Source organism: Manacus vitellinus, unplaced genomic scaffold, assembly GCF_001715985.3.
Source record: "Manacus vitellinus isolate BGI_N305 unplaced genomic scaffold, ASM171598v3 scaffold_2_pilon, whole genome shotgun sequence".
NCBI classification, from domain to species: domain Eukaryota; kingdom Metazoa; phylum Chordata; class Aves; order Passeriformes; family Pipridae; genus Manacus; species Manacus vitellinus.
Window position 1 is genome coordinate 13,914,242 of NW_021940208.1, and position 17,065 is coordinate 13,931,306.

At 43.0% G+C, this 17,065-nt stretch overlaps 1 protein-coding gene across 1 annotated transcript in view; it reads right to left on the reverse strand.

Annotated features, from left to right (window-relative positions):
- Positions 1-6,371, reverse strand: part of XPO4 (exportin 4) — a 74,039-nt gene extending 67,668 nt beyond the window's left edge. The window contains exon 1 of the mRNA XM_018071321.2: positions 6,263-6,371. Within this exon, the coding sequence (XP_017926810.1) occupies positions 6,263-6,280 (18 nt within the window). The 5' untranslated portion in view covers positions 6,281-6,371. The remainder of the gene's footprint in view (positions 1-6,262) is intronic.
- Between the last annotated feature and the right edge of the window lie 10,694 nt (positions 6,372-17,065).

Below are 17,065 nucleotides of genomic sequence, written 5' to 3' on the forward strand. Positions count from 1 at the left end.
CTTAAGTCTCAGAAGTAGGAAAGTTTGGGCTTTTTCTGTTTCAGAGGTAGACAGGAGGAAGAGGAACTATGTAAAATACATCCTCCTGCCTTCATTTCTTAAAGTCTCTATCTGAACAACTACTCCCTATTCAACAGGATGTTTTAGACAGTTTGAAGGGATGAAAAAGAAGTAGAGATCTGCATCAGTCTCCCACAGCTCAGATCTGACAACTTCCCTACTACACCACATCTCCCAGCATGTATGTAGGTTTATGCCACTCATACACCCCACTATGCATGAAAATCACAAAGATCTTATGTATACCTAATTCAGACAGACTTTTTAGAATCAAAATACTGTCAGAAACTGATGAAAAGGAATATTTTACTTATCTGCTTGTGACAGGATCAGCTCAACTTAATAATCAAGAGGATTTCTTCTACCTCTCCATAGGGAAAGCTGTTAATTAACTAATGAACACAGATTAGCATAACAACGATAAGACTCTTAGGAAGCAGGTTAAAGGGAAAACAGCAGTAGGTGGTGCCTGAAGAAGAATTACCCAGATGGAGTTGTGGACTAATGAAGCTCCCTGGCAGATGAATGTAGAAGCAAACACACAGTATTTACATTGATTATTCAGAACAAAAATATAGAAATATGCCAATGCTACTGTGACATGTCAAATGGGTGCAAAACATTATACTGATTCACAAAAACAAACACTCCCTCTGTGAAATGGTCAGAGGAAATAAACTCTAAGCATAAAGAACATCATTTCACTAGCTTTTAATTTCATCAAACAGTATCTTTACTTTCCAAAGGTCTCTATCAGTTCTCACTTCCCTAATCTCAACCCTTCATCCTTAGTACAGATATGCTCCATGCACATTTGTTCTCAGCTCCCAGGTAAAAGTTTCACTAGCACAATGTACACTGCATGTACTTATCTCCCAAGCTGTAAATCTGAACTGTGTGCCTGTAAAATGCACCAACCATAAAAGTTCTGAAGCAAAAGATAATACAGCACACATCCAGCTTGTTTAGCAGGTGATGACTTGGAGGATTTCCACAAATCTTCTCAGCATTGGAATGATTAATTTGTCTGATTTCTTCCAACAGGTAACCTGCCATAACAAAAGCAGAGCTAGTCCATGTCTCCCTTTCACCCTTATTATGGAGCCACGCTTCACAGTCTGAAAAACTGGCCCACAATGAAGACAAATTGCAACAAGAAACTGAACTTCCTTGTGGAAGTAGGAATGTCATGGCCCTCGTGGAAAATGGACTGGCTTATTATGTCAAGCTACAGAGAAGCCATGAGATGGTGGAGAATTGACGAGGCTGGTTGGGCAAAAACACAAGCTAAGGCACTTGCTTATCTTGCACCTGGGGTCAAGCAAGGCGTAACAACTAAATGGTGCCTGGGCTGAAGTGGAGACCTCACAGCCCAATGCTGTCTCAATGAAGTGCAGAAGAGCATCCACATCTCTGTGCCAGCCCTTAGCCTCATCGCCCCTTCAACCGTGCATAACAATCCTTGTTATAGATCTGTTTCTTTAAGGAGATAAATGGGAGTAAAGACCTGGCAAAGGTCAGATGGTCTTCGCTGCTGCTTCAGCCAGGTGGAGGAAGATACTGAAGTGTCATGGTTCTGTGCTGCCTTTGTTTAAACTGTAAATTCTATAACTCAGTTTGACTGAAGGTAACCAGAGACCCTCTTTATCCCTTGTTTACATATAAAAAAACACACCCACCAATATGAAAATGAGAAAACAGCTGCCCCCATCCCACATCTATGACAGCAGCAACAGATAGTCAGTGATTTTTGACTATAGTCACACCTCCATTTTTCCATGGACTATGAAATTGGTATTTCAAATTCTCCATTGTGGAAGGATAAGAATACAATCCCACTTCACAGACAAGTCAATGAGCTTGCTCATCCCAGCTCCCCAAAGCAGAGATGACTCTTCAGTAAGATTTGCACCTGACTGTGTTGGATCGCATCCGTGAACAACTGTACACAGCACTATGCACTTATAATTTGTGCATCTAGTGCATTTATCATCAGCAGTCTAACAAATGCTACTTCAATACATCAAACTATTCATGAATCTGTGACCATGAAAATTTTTATTCAATGAGACCAGACTTATAGCACCTAACTGGTTATAAATCAGAAATAAAGCACACCCAGCCCCTCTGATTTCTGAGGGTCAGCTAGAAGGGAAGGGGGGTTATTTTCTGCCAGTTTCATGCACTTACCACAACAGCCCTGATCTCCAAGAAAGGTAGGTCAAAAAGAGCCAACCATACAAATTGTCATGGTTGATGGTATAAAAAACTTGGTCTTACTAATGTGCCCCCTTATACTCTTACTCTATAAGCTTATTTGAACATCTGAAAGAGCAGTTTGTATGACCACCATCAGATTACTCAACTTTAGCCTGAAATCTCCCTCAGAAGGGCAGGATAAACCACTAAGTAGTACCCTGAGAAGATGGTGATGTGTGAATCCACTCTACCCCAAAAAACACATCACAGTGAAACCAGACCATTTACAAACTTTTAAAGAAGGGAATTCTGCAAAGGCCTTTGCTCAAATGTTCTTGAACCTGTTAACGCTACCCAGAGTCACAGCACATAGAATAGCTTAGCATGACAGGAACCTCTGGACCTCACTTCACTCAATCCTCTGCCCAAAAAAGAACTCGTTTCAAAGTCAGATCAGGTTGTTCAGGGCCTTGTTCAGTCAAGTATTAAATATCTCCAAAGACAGGAGAGCCCATAGCCTCTCAAGGTAGTCTGCTCCACTGACTTCACCAACCACACTTACTGTGACTTATATATATTTTTTCCTTCTCTCCAGCTGGAATGTTCCTTTCTGAAACTCATAACCTCTTCTCTTTCTGGTGTGCACCTCTAAGCAAGGTCTGGCATTTCTAATATCAAGACAATCTGAGTTAGCAAGTAAATTGTACTGTGAAGGTATATTATACACTTGAGCCAAGCTGACAGCTCACCACTAACAGGGACAGACCAGCCCTGTACATGTCCCACAATCTAATTTCAGCGCCCCTGTTCTAGCTCTGCAACTTAAACGGCTGCACAGGTAGCCAATTCGTCTTGTTAACCTGACAGAAATCCATTCCCTTGTTTAGTTCCTATGTCATCTCAGCAGTACTAATATCTTCTGCACAGGGTCACAAGGGAGAAAGTGGAGCTGCAGGTAAGAACAGAGCACCCTTTTTGAAGGGAGGCGGGTGGAACATGCTATAGCCTATGACTTTCCATTTAAGTGTCACAGAATATCATATGCTAAAAAATTTCCATCTGCTTTAATAAACTCTCAGCCAATAACTAGATAGTCCTCTTAGGCATGCTTCCTACTTCATCCTCTCACCTCTGGGATGATATTTTCCATTTCGTTCCTCAATAATACATCCTATGTCTTCTGTCATCCATGAAGACAGTTATTAAAATAGCGCTTAACTAGTACTAATTATATTTGGCATTAATTACCACCTGAGTCAAACAGAACATAACAGATAGGAAATACATTTGATTAGGGGATGTTATGCCAGTTGGAAACGGAGGAGCAATAAGTTCATTCAGTTCATACAGATGCTGATGTATGATGTTTACCAAGCCAAAGTAGTATACCAGTCTGTTGCACTGAAAAACTTCACAGTAAAGCCCTAATGGGGATCTTATTTCAAGTAAACACCACTTAGCTTTACTGGAAAGGAATGAGGTACCCCAAAAAGCACATACTTTTTATATAGCAAATATTCTCACACACACCAAAGAAAACTGTCATAGTACCAGCCTTCGAAGTCACATTTGGCAGCTAATGACAACATAAGTTCCATGTTTTATAACAACTCTTCAATTATACCAAATTTTGATAATTTCCCAAACTAAGCCTTTTGAATGTGGGCTACCCAGAACCTGCCGAAAGTTGTTACTGATAACAAAGGAAAAGCATTTCCACAGAGCTGTAGAGAAGCTTGGTGAGAGAACAAATTGAATCTTTCCAGTTTTTAAACATGGCATGTCATGGTTTGTAAAGTCCATAAAGATCAGCAATTTATAAGATCAGGACTCATGTATCCTTTATATGACACATAAAAAGTAATTTTCCAAAGGCAAACTCAACTAACCCAGATCAATGATGAAAATACTTATCAAGATTTAGAGAGCTCACAGTAATCCATATTTATCCTCGAGGAAAGTTAATTAAACTCATTCAGGTCTTTTTATTAGCACATCTGAATTTCTCTAGTCCATTATTCTCCTACAGGCTCAATATTTCAGTCTGAAATCAAGACAAGTTATCACATAAATCACCACTCCCTGCTCCATCCTTTGATACACTGTACCATTTTTGATGCATCCCTAGCCAACCATATTTTACAAGGATTGCTCCGGTATTTTACAGGATTGTCTTACCTGCAACAGACTGCCACAAGAAAACCTCACTGAATCCCTCCACAACTCTCTGCCCAGTTAAAACTTCTGCCATCTATTGTCAGACCATTCACAGCTTAACCCTTTCCCACTGCTCCACGTATGACTCCACTGCAAAGTGTCGACCTCTACTCATACCCTCCACCACTAGCACCAGGTTCACCATCCTCCCTCCCCCAAGTCCTCAAATTTTTACAGAAATACCTTTCTAAGTGATCTCACCAGTTTGCTTGATCAGTTCACAGCCTCTCAACTGTCACAAACAGATACTTCCTGCCCTCATTCCCAAGCAGACCTTTTGCCAAACAGTGCAGTCCTCTAGCTAAATGATATTCAGATCACCACTGTCCACGTGCAGTCCTGAAACACAGCTTGTGTTTTGCATATTTGCTAGCAAGAGAGAACAGGAGCAGTGCACATAACCTTCTCAGACTCCGGAGTCTCGCACACACCTTTGTAAAGCACCTGGTGACCTGCACTCCTCTCCTCCAACACTCCAAAGACCCAATGATTTTTAAGAAGGAACACAGAGCAATAACCCTATACAGTTCTCACAGTTCTTCCACAGCCAACCCTGCTTAAAGCCTGACTCTTGGGTCCTTACCCTAACAGAGAGCTTTTGTAAATATCTTTTACGCAGCTTCCTCAGTAGAAGCCATCTAACTAATTCTTGTCAGTTTAGTGTTGCCTATAAAACTTCCAAGAACAGATGTGGAAAAGAAATAAGAAAAAGCTAAAGAGCACAGCAAATCAGCTTTCATACAGTCAGAAGTTGATGGGAAGAAGCTGGACAGTCAACAAGGATCCTAACACCCATGTGCTTGCAGATCCAAGATATATTTTACCAGTAAGTTGAGCATCTATTCTTCAACAGAAGCATAAACATTACCATAAGAGGCCTGTATCTTTTCACTGTATTAATACATTTATTTAATTTAACTCTACAGTAAGTTGCTTTTCCGGCTATGCTAGGGAAACAATGCTACTGAAAATTTCCTAACCACCAGCTTCATTTCACACACATGTTCTGTCTCATAATACTTATTTCCCCTGTGCAGTCAAACATTCCTGACAATTACTGCAGCTGTGTTATTTTTGAAAAGGTGATACACAGACATTGCGAGAACATCTAACAATCTATACAGTCATGTTTTGCAAAGCATGCACAAATCAAAAACAGCTCAAAGTTTAAAATGCATCACTGGTCGCATACTTTTAGAAGTATTTCTGTAAAAGGAATAGTGCTTGTTGCCAAGCTATCTATCTTTCCTGTTTGGAAACACAGTCAATGTTTTTCAGGCTTTGACTTCATAAGGAGTAACACACATGCATTTTGATGGGACACCCTGCAGTAAAGCTGATCACCTGTCGCTTTACAGTCAGGCTGTTTCAGCGAGACATTGAGCTGCCATTGTTCAGGCTCTGGCCATTGATTAATTATTGATACCAGGTAAACTTTACTATTATTTCTTTGGGTTTTTTGAAACCCCTAACTATCAACAACTTACAAAGTTTATTTCTGTTGGAATTGCTTCTTGGTAAGATAAGTTCTGTGGGGAAGGCTTTCAGTTGGACATTTTTGGAAGACCTGTAAACTATACTAGCCAACATACAGCTTTTCATTCAACTAACAAGTCTTTTACAAGGATGCACAACCAGGATTGTCTTAACACCAACAGTCACTGCCAGTACCCAGCTGCATCACATTTCTAATCTTTTGCCATATGGACTTAATTTTCCATGCCATTATGAAACTAAGACAACACATTCACAGTCAGCAGGAATAATTAATTGATAATAAACAGACCAGGGTGCGAAGCACCATTAATGGCTTTGCTTCAAGACCGCAACACCGTGAACCTGTGGCTGCTCGGTGCTCTTCGGCTTAAAAGAAAACTCTGGAACGGGATCGCGCCACTCCCGAGGTCGCTTCCACGCTGCCCCCGGCGCCTCGCTGCCCGCGCTCGGCTGGGGACGGGTGCGATGTCCCGCGCCCCGGGACCGTGCCCGAGGGGCCCCGGCCCGCCGCCGGGAGGAGAACTGCTCACTGGCAACTTCGGCGAGGGTCTCCGCAGCGGGCAGTGGCGGTGCGGGGGCTCAAAGGACGGGGACGCCCCGCAGCCAGGGTGTGGCGCGCGGGCGCGGTACAGCCTGCCCAGGGCGGCGGGAGCGGGCGGCAACATGGACAGCGCGCGGCGTGCCCGCGGGCCGGCCAGGCTGCGGCCACGAACCGGCCGTGAGGGACAGGGAGGGACAGAGCTCGCCGCCCGGCAGCAGGACGGGGCGGTGTGGGCGCCGCTCTCCGCCGGGCTGCCGCGCCGAGCCGCCCCCAGGGCGAGAGCGCGCGAACGAGGCAGGAGGAGGGAGAGAGTGCCGGCGGCGCTCACCCGCCGGCGAGCGCTGCGGCCCGCCGTGCCGCCGCGCCCGCCTCCTCCAGAATTTTTGGCGCGTCCACCTGCGGAGATCATCTGGGGCACCCCGCCGCCGCAGCGGCCGCCCGCCACATGGTCTCTTCTCTCAACTCGCAACGCTGCCGCATCTTGGGGGGCGGCCGCGCGCTCGAAACGGCCCGCGCCAGCCCAGCCGCCGAGCGGAAGCAGCGCGCGCGCCGCAGCAGCCCGACCGCCGGCGGGGCCGCCGCCGGCAGCCTCACCTCTCCGCCTTCCTTCCCCCTCCCCTCCCACCCGACCGGCTGCCTGCGGGGCGGGCCCGGCCCGGCGGAGCCGCGGGCGGGGCAAGCCGCCGCCCCCGTCTTAGTCGAGGTCGCCGCACCTGCCCGGCCCGCCGGGTTGTTATGCTGGAAGAGACCTCTGGAGATCGTCCAGTCCAACTCCCCTGCCAGGGCAGGTTCACCTAGAGCAGGTGGCACAGGAACGGATCCAGGTGGGTTTTGAATGTCTCCACAGAAGGAGACTCCACGCCCTCCCTGGGCAGCCTGTTCCAGTGCTCTGCCACCCTCCGTGCAAAGAAGTTCTTCCTCATGTTGAGGTGGAACTTCATGTGTTTTAGTTTATGGCCATTGCTCCTCGTCCTGTCGCTGGGCACCACCACACCACGAAAAAGAGTCTGACTCCATCCTCTTGGCACACGCCCTTGAGATATTGACCTGCATTTCCTTGTGCCTCCCGGTGAGCTCAGGCGTCAGTGAGGCTGCAGGCGCTGGGTAGTGGCATTCCCTTGTGCCTAGCAGTGTTTGCAGACTTGTAGTGGGATGAGAATCTTAGTATAAAATATGGCTTAGAAAGTCGTGGTCAGCATCTTTGCAAATGACTGGTTTATGACAGACAAGAAAACCCCAAGCCAATGTTTAAAACTGATCTAAAATGCACTTGTTCCCATGTATATCCACCCAGAGCTCCTTTCATGTTATTGGATGTGGAGTAGTTGACAGTGTCAGCTCTGAAAGATATGCTGAAGAGAACGTTGTTGTACACCTGTAGGAGCAAAAGAACTCTCGGACTGTGCCTTCACTGGCATTTCATTTTGGCTAAGAAGTTTCCCTTTTAAACAAATCTGATGGTTTCCGCGTCAGTTTGCACACTGGAGCAGAGTCGGAGGTTTGATACTTTCAGATGAAACCAAAATGAAAGATCTGCAGCTACCAAGGAGTATTCAGTGCATAGGACCAGGCCAGATCTCCTTCAGAGCATGTCCCTTGCAGTGCGGACCACTGAGCTGCATCAGATGTTTTATTCCCCAGCTCCCACTGGACCACTCTACTCTAAACAGAGCCAGGTGTTTCCAGCCATAGCTCCGCCAGCCTTGAGGAGACGTTAGCTGACCTTTAGTGCTGAATTTACGCAAAGTTGGGAATTTATTAGCTAACAGAGCAGGCTGATAGGAGTGTTGAATGCTTGCAGACTGTTCGCATAATCCGAGAGTACATGTGCAATGTTTCCGTGCAGGTGATACAATGTAATAGCCAAAGGCAGAGGAAAGAATCAAGGAAATGAATGACAGCAACAAATCCACCTTTCCTGTTCAGGTTGTGGGCCTCAAGAGGTCTCTACACCAACCTTCTGCTTCTTGTATCTTCTGACCAAGCTGCTTAGAGCTTTGTCCAGCAGGGTCTTGAAAACATCCATGAATGGAGAGAGCACAACTTACCTGGGCAACCTGTGCCAACTTGATTGGTGATGCTTTTCCCCCTTAAATCAGAACCTCCATATACGACTGTTACCTCTCATCCTGCTGCTGTGCACCTCAGTAGAGAGTTTTGCTCTTGGATTTCCCTTCAAGCCTTCTGACTGGATGCAGTTCCCTCAGCCTCTCCTTACAGGGCACGTGCTTCCACTCCCACACCAACTTCACTGCCCTCAACTGCACTCACTGCAATTTGTCAACTTCTTTTTCATACTGGGGGGCCCTAGAGTGTGATGTGGTTTTCCAGGTGTGATCTAACAAGTTCTGAGTAAAGAGAAATAATAATTCTTTTGATCTACTGGCTTCATGCCTGTAAAAACAACCTAGAATGTCTTTATAAAGGTAGCCTTGCTCATCACTGTGGCACCCTGCTTACTTATGTTTAACTTGGTAACTGTCAGGACCAAGTAAAGTCCATGGCTGGGCCTTAACTGCCCTGACACCCTCACTTGGGACTTTAGCATCTGGAGTACTATAGGTTTGCCTGTGCCAAGTCCTGTCTCCTATTGCCTTGGCTTATCCGTTGGCCTTCCTTGATGGACCTGTGTAATAAATAGCTTTGCCTCCAACCCTTTCTCCTGCATGGACCTTTTCTCTGTCTTCTGCTGTTCCTGGCTGGACTTTCTGTCTGGACTCTGGACATGACTCATCTCACCTTGCCTTGGACTCTCAAGACCTATGACTACCCCAGCCTGACCCGGATCCAATGGGACTGCACCCAGGTTGGTGAGGCCATTGCCTTGCCTGTCCTGTGGTCAGCTTCGGTTCCCAGCTTATCCACCCTCATGGAGTGGCCCTGCTCATGTTGTCCTTGACATAATCCACCAGGAGCTCCAGATTCCTTTTTCAGTGAGTGTTCAGTCTATACTGCTGCAGTGGTTATTCCATTTTAGGTAAGGTATGACCCACAGGATCCATCCATCAGTTCCCTGAATAGGCATAGTGTTTTGATCAATCTGTATCTTTCCTCTTTCCCCTGAAGTTGTCTGTTTGAGCACACTTCAGCATGTTCATTAAATCCACTTCTCTTTTACAAGTGATATGACATGTGCAAATGAAATCGTGCATTTTGCCATATCATCATGAGGTGTATCTTACCCTCATTTTCAATGAAAGGATTGAGTGGAATAATCTTCAGTAAAAATGAACATGTTCAAGTAGTCATATTTTCTGTCAGCTGTATTACAATCCTAACGTTCTCTTGGCTAGTCTTAGAAAAGCTGATTGTTCATTTGTCTTGTCAGAGTGAGTGCTGAAGCTATTTCTGCTGTTGGCTAAAAAGGATGCATCACATTCTTCCTTCTTGCTTCCCTCTTTTGTGGTGTTAATACTCTTAAAATAGTTCAAAGCTTTTGGACTTGTTGCCAAAAGAATATTGTTGGTAGTGGAGCTTGTGCTTCCTGCTCTAGCAGCCTTCCTCTAGCTTGCTTTCTCCCACATCTGAAAACAGCCAACTACTGCTAAAGAATAAAATGTTAAGGAAAATGAACCCACAGTTGGTAGTAAAACAGTTGTGACTTAGGTTTTTTTGGTTTTGTTTTAAATATGTAATCAGTCCTATGCATGCATACAATAAAACTAGGAAGGATCTGTTGTAGTCAGGAGCATCTAACAAAGTCTAGAGTAAGGAAACAGAAGTGACTGAGCTAGATGAAGTAAGGAAATCAAAGTCAGTAGGGAAGTGGATCACTCGTATGAAAGTGCAATGACAATTGCAAGCATGCAAGTGGCAAGCTTGGGAGGAATTAATCTTTCATCACTGGTTAGGTAGGAGCTTTAGAAACCATCCTCTCATCAGGACATGCATCTTGATTTATTTTCTATGCTTGATTTCATGGTGTTCCTAAGATTGTTTTCCAGTTGTTTTTAAGAGATGTCTTCCCACATAGCCTGAACTTATATTTTCAGGAGACCTCATTTCTCTGGCCAGGATGTCCAGTTTTCTTCCTTTCCTGGCACCTTTTTCCTAACATCTACCTTCGCTGGCTGGATTTCTGCAGCAATTCCTGTAGGAAATTCTGTAAAGAAATTGCAGATAAATTCTGCAATAAATTCCTGATTTATTACTGGCTTTTCATCAGCGCTTAGCAGAAGTCTGTTCAGAGTAGTGGTTCCAATACTAGCTGTTCCAGTTGTTATAGTCTGTGATGCTCATTTCCAGTGACACAGGAGATCTCCCACCAGACACTTCAAAAAATTCTGATTAATTCCTTTAGACAACGTGGCTAGATTTCCATACAAATGGCCTCAGTCAAGTTGCCTGGGCATAGTAAGTCACTGTGCCCCTCTTGAGGAAAAGCTTCTGCCAAAATTATTGTAAGCAAATTTGGTAGCACTGGCCTGTGCTGTTGGTCAGTACTTCCTGCTGTGTCTATTTTTATGGGTCTTGAATTGATTTCTGGGGTCTATTTGCAGCAGAACTGCAGTACTAAAACTGCAAGTAAAGACACTGAGAGCGTCATGGAAGTACTTATTTGGCATCTGAAGAAGGGTTCTTTTGGATTGTTCACACTCTGAAGTAAACATTTGCTCTTCAATTTATTTCTTACAAAGCAGCAGTACACAATGTTGCAAAGCTGGATTAGTCATTCAGGTAATTAATTTCAGGTTCTCAGTTTTGTTAAGAATGGAGTTCAACTGGGAGTACAATGTGTCATAAGTGAGTTTAACTGGGAAGAGGTTAGGGTATTAGGTCTTTAAGTGAACAACCTCCCCATTGTAAGACTGGGTCTTACTGGAAGGAAAGTACAAACTATATTAACCAGTGTTCCACAGACTGAAATACAGGGGATAAGCATGAGGTTATAGAGAATTGATATGTTGTGTAGTTGTGTGTGTGCAGGACTTGTGACACTGTCAGAGCAGGGAACAGTGACAATGGCTGGGAGCAGCCACGGCACACCCAGAACCGCGGTCAATTTGCCACAACAGCAGCCTGCAGAAGGGGAATTCAGGAGGATGTCAGACACACAGATGTCTGAGTCACACTCAGTGTTTATTAAGCTAATATTCCACTGAAGAATTGAGGCACATGCCTCTCACTTAAACTGGTGTTTCACAAGCAATGCCTTACCTTGGGGTAGATTGACACCGGGAGGCAAAATGTCAGTAGAGGAAAAAAATACTAGTTGGGTAGGCAGTGTTACTAGATCTAGACTTTTGGCATCTTGTGATACTTGCTCCTGTATTTGAAGGTATAATAGTAGGAGCTCAAGAATTGTTTAAAAAAAGTGAGTGCATTAATTGTTGTACAGGAAATCTGCTATATTTGTTTTTGTGTCTACTTACTTTCTGTTTCTTCCTGATTGCTTTTCTAGCAACCACCATGTTGGTTAGCACTGCAGCGTGCCAAGAAAGGGGGAGGTGAACATAACAGTCACTAAGTTTGACTATTTTGACCTGCAGAGTTATCTCTAGGATTTAGGACTGGATTTGACCAGAACACATTGCATATGATTCACACTTGGAAGTCTATCAGCAGTAACTTAAACTATTTGGAAAACATACATGCTTTCCTCCACACAGCCTCTGCACTGCCTCTGCAAAGGTCTTCTAGGGTATTCAGGAACACTTTACTGGTACACTAGGTGGTAGGATGATAGCTTAAGCTAGCCTGTTCCATCTTGTCTGTAACACTTAAAGATCTTCATGCAGCAGATATCTATGTTCAAGCACACAAATGCCAACTCAGACTGCCAGCTTACTGCCTCTTTCATCTCAAGACTGTTGTCAAGGCAAACTTGCAAACCCAAAAGGGATCAATGCAGCACCAGTGTATTTTAGACCACTGTCTGTAGACACTTAATTGTTTCATGTAAGTGTCATTCACTCAAGATTGAGTCACTTTTGATTAGCATAGGCTAGAGTACTGATGCTTTAGTCTCTCCTCTGAAATTGTTCTGCTCTGACCCTGCTCTAAAGATGACTGTAAAGGGCTTCCTACTCCTAATAGTTAATTCCCAAGGCCACTTGCTTAGGAAGTGACTTTTCATTCCTCTCACTAGCTTACAAGTCACAATCAAGTTGTCACTAATTCTGCATAAAAAGCAAGGACCTAAGTGGAAGTCCTCAGCAAGACCCTTAGGTAAGACTTACTCTCTTAGTACTAGGGGATTTGTGGGCCTGATCTGGATGTGTGACTCCCCCATGTGTTATATAGGTACAAAAGAGTGGGGTTTGGAGAAGCTGACAGGTGAAATATTTGTGGTAGCTCACAGATGAAGGTGCCAAGGAAGCCTATGTAGCTTTAACAACACACAGACACATCTGTTTTACTTGTACTATTTGGGAACACTCATACTACTTTGGAGGTTTTACCTTTAGCAGCTCTGACACATGCTGAGAACTTTTGCCCCTAAATTTTCCTCCTGGCTACAGACATACCGTGGAATACTTGCAAGTTGGTTCATCCTCTGTCCATTTCCTATTTTGAAGGCAGGCCAGGGAAAGGAAGCTAATAACTCACCTGTCCTCTGTACAATTGCCATGTGTGTGTGCTGTATAAAGAAATCAATTGCAATAGAGGAAGAAAGGTCCAGTACTTAGTTGCACATAGGCCATCTGTAGGTGGTTAACTTCTGAAGACACAGCAAAAATATGCAACAGGACTCATTATTTAGTTTCTCTTTATTTCTGTCCCATATGCATAAGACAAAAGTAGTGGAAAGCATCTGCCCTGCCAGTGACAGATTCTCCAATAGCTGAGAGTACACGGACAGAATGGTCATTGCATAGAACCGTTTTACTGCTTTAGCTTGGATCTGTAGCTTGCACTGGCTCCCTGAAAAGCTTATCCTAGGGATGAGGAGATTTTTCAGCTTTTGCAGTTCCAGAATAAACTTGGATTTTCAAAGCATTCCTTTCTTCCCTTGCTGATGGAACATAACAGTGTGCCTTGATGAGTTAGTATGAGCTGTGGGCATTGTGCTTACCTGCTGAGTTTCCAGTGGGAATAACTACTGACACCCTGGTTTTGAACCAGTTAAAGTCTTGCCTTGAATTTGCATCTCCCTCCTGTCTCCTGCAACACACCACAGCACTGCACTGTTAGAAATGAACTCTTGTTGGCCTCATGTAGATTTGACTGTTTTATTGAAAAAATTAGTATTTATTTTCCTGGTGTGCTGAGACATCAGAAAGAACCTTTAGCAGCTCCAGTTACACCATATAGCCCAGACCTTTGGGTAGCCTTATCAGAGATTAGTATTGTTCATGCAGATAGTTGGTATGACCAGAACTATGACAGCCTAATTGTGGTATATAAATAATTGTGATTCATGAAACAAATGGGTGATTATATCAAAATAAAACAAACAGATAGTAAAACTTAATTACACCCCCCTAAAGAAATAAAACAGACCCTCACAAGGTCAAGAGGTCTAAAACCTCCTTACTATCCTAAAAATAAAATATAGTAGAACTTTAAATCTTTAGGCACCTGTTCGTCCAAGGATGCGTGAATTATGACTGGTTGGAGAGATAACCCTTTTAGCTTTAGCTGTAAGAAAACCCATCTATTAAATACTTAGCAAAAACCTGTAGAATGTATATGTATATGATATAATTAATATGCATGAAGTAGCTAAGATAAATACTAAATGTACCCTGTAGTAGGTGTGCAGATTTGGGAAACTGGTCCCATTTCTGTCACCCAGCCAGCTGCTTGCTTTTACCATATAATAAACTATTATTCGAAACTTATAGAAACTCGAGACTTTGTTTATCACACTGATGAAGTCAACCTGGAAAAAAAAGTGTTGTCTATCATCTACAATGAGAAGATGATAAATCAGAAGTGCCTTAGAGTTCCAAGTTTAAGCCCCTCACACTGCAGAGTCATGTGCACCCCTGCTGATAGTATCAAAGTCATTTAGTTTTTCCTGTTATGGTACTGTTAATAATCTTTTACTGAATGTGCCTGAATACTATTTGTAGATTTCATTAGTGTGTTCTACTTCTTGTTCTCAAGCCATTTATAAAAGCATTAAAATTGGATCTATTTATAGGCTTTCCACCCCTCAACATGCCCCTTCAATGCAGTCTGTGTGGCAGAAATACCATCTCTGTTTTTCAGCAGCAGCCCCTCAGGGACTTCAGCACAGATTTTCTTAGCACTAGAATCAATTCTGCATAGGGCAATTAATATAAACAACTAGGAAGAAATTCCCAATCCTTATCATAAATAAGGAAAAGGAATTCTCCATCTTGCAGGTGGATTTTGGAAGTCTCAAGCATCTGTATACAAATTTTAAATTATACCCCCATCCCATGTATGTGCTCACCTCCTATTTATTTACCAGCCCTTCCTAGCAGGAATTCTAGAGAACCCTCAGCCAGCCCCCCCTGTCAGCAGCTGAGGTCCCTGACCCTGCTCTACTTTCTCTGGTTTGAGGTCTGACAGGGTAGCAAATGGGTGCCTTGGTGGCCAACCCTGTAACCTCAGTTGAAGAAACTGGTCAGCAAATCCTTTTACTGCTGCTCAATCTCTCTAGTATGAGCATGGGGGAACTAGGGGATAAATCTTTCAAGCTGTTTTTCCCAGATTGGGTTCCCATTTGGTCCCCAGACTTGGTGTTCTCGTTCTGGAGATACAGAACTGGGCAAAAGGTGCCACATAGAGAATCTCCACAAATTTGTTCATATTATTGTGTATTCCCTGAGTGTTGTAACATTTTACATGCTTTCATGGCTATACTGCATGTTTGCCAGAATTCAAGAAGCTGCCTATGTTCATGCACAGGTACTTTTCTTGAGCTGATCAAATTAATTTAGACCCATTGAAGGTGTATGGACAGTTTACTTTTTTTTTCTCCAGTGTTTATTAAATTGTGTTTGTCACTACTGAATTTTCATTTGCTAGCATATTGTCCATTCAAATATTCATAACAAATCTCTCTTAAGTACCATGGCCTCTGCCTGTTTGGTTTTTTTTCATAATTAATTTACTTGTACAATCTGCAGATTTTTTATCTAATACTTCCTCTTCCAGATAGTGATATCTTAAACAATAATGAAATTAATACACAACCTTGAAGCACCTGTTCCTAATTTTTATCAGTGGCAGCATAAATCTCTTTTAGGTTTTTGTATTTTTAACCTGTTCTTTTTTATTATACAATTTGAATTCTCATTTCTGGGCCACTTAATTTCTTAAACAGTCTTCTGAAAGCCAAAATAAATGTAAATTACCTCTCCTTTTTTCCATTATTTTATCACGATTTTTAAGTAAAGCTGTGATATTGCTGAAACATGATTGTCTTATGCAGAAAGCATGTTAGTTAAACAATAACATAACATTGCATTATTTTCTAGGTATTTTTGCCTTCTCTCTAAGTAGCATTTCAACAAATTTGTCAGATACATATAAAAGGTTTACTGGTCTATGATTTTCACCACAGAGTTATTTTACAAAGCAAGCATAATCATGACACAACCCCTTAACCCTTACAGCTGATTTAGGTGGTGGATTCATGTAATGGCTGGGGTTGAAGATGAATACTTTGAGCAGTATGGTTATGAAGATTTTATAAGCCAATGCACTGTCATAATGTGCTTTACCTCCTTGAGGCCATCACAGCTTTCTCTTGTCATAACTTCCCTCTCTTCTTTCCCAGTTAGCAGAATATGAAAGGAATGCATATTAAAAAGGATCTCAACAATGATTTTGTTATCAGTTGTCCATGTACAGTGTTGTCAGTGAAGTTACATTCACATGATTATTCAGATAAATTCAGATGAAGTAAGTTGTCTTCATTTGTTTCTTCAGATAAAGGCTTTGGTTTATTTAATCACACTGTAGTTTAATTTTGTGATTACATTTCCATCGACCGGAAAAGCAAATACATAATAATTTGGTTGCCTTTCAGAAATTGAAATATTACATTATGATATAAGGCATTATATCTCTGGGATAAGCACCTCGAGTATTAACTTTTCAAAGGAAAAATTGTAGGAAACAGATGAAACTTGCTGCTAACACAGCTTCTCAAACTAGGCAGTTGTTTGCAAACATTTTTATGAATAAAGAAAACCATAATGTTGAATTTGTGAAACAATCTCTTTTCTTGGTGAGCTCCTGGTCTCATTGGTGAAAAACCTCAGGGCCTATTCCAGGTGTAATTCCCATGGAAGTCTGTGCACAGGGCAAGATTAGAGGTGAAAGCTGATGACCTGAAATCCATGCGTGATCTGTTGCAAAAGAAAAACAGTAACGTGGAGACTGATGACTCGTGACAGGCCAGTCTGTACGAATGGATTTCCCTGCAGTGACAGAGCTAGTCTCAGTACGGCTACACTGACATTTTTCAGCAAGAGGAACAATTTTGGCAGTCCCAACCCTGCCCATCGTGACACTGTCCTCACTTCCTTGTGCTCCTTCACTGTGCCAGCATGACTGTCCCTGTCGCCATGCACTGAAGTGGCTCAGAAAATCAATTCAGCTAAAATTAGCAGGCACTGTTTCACTGTG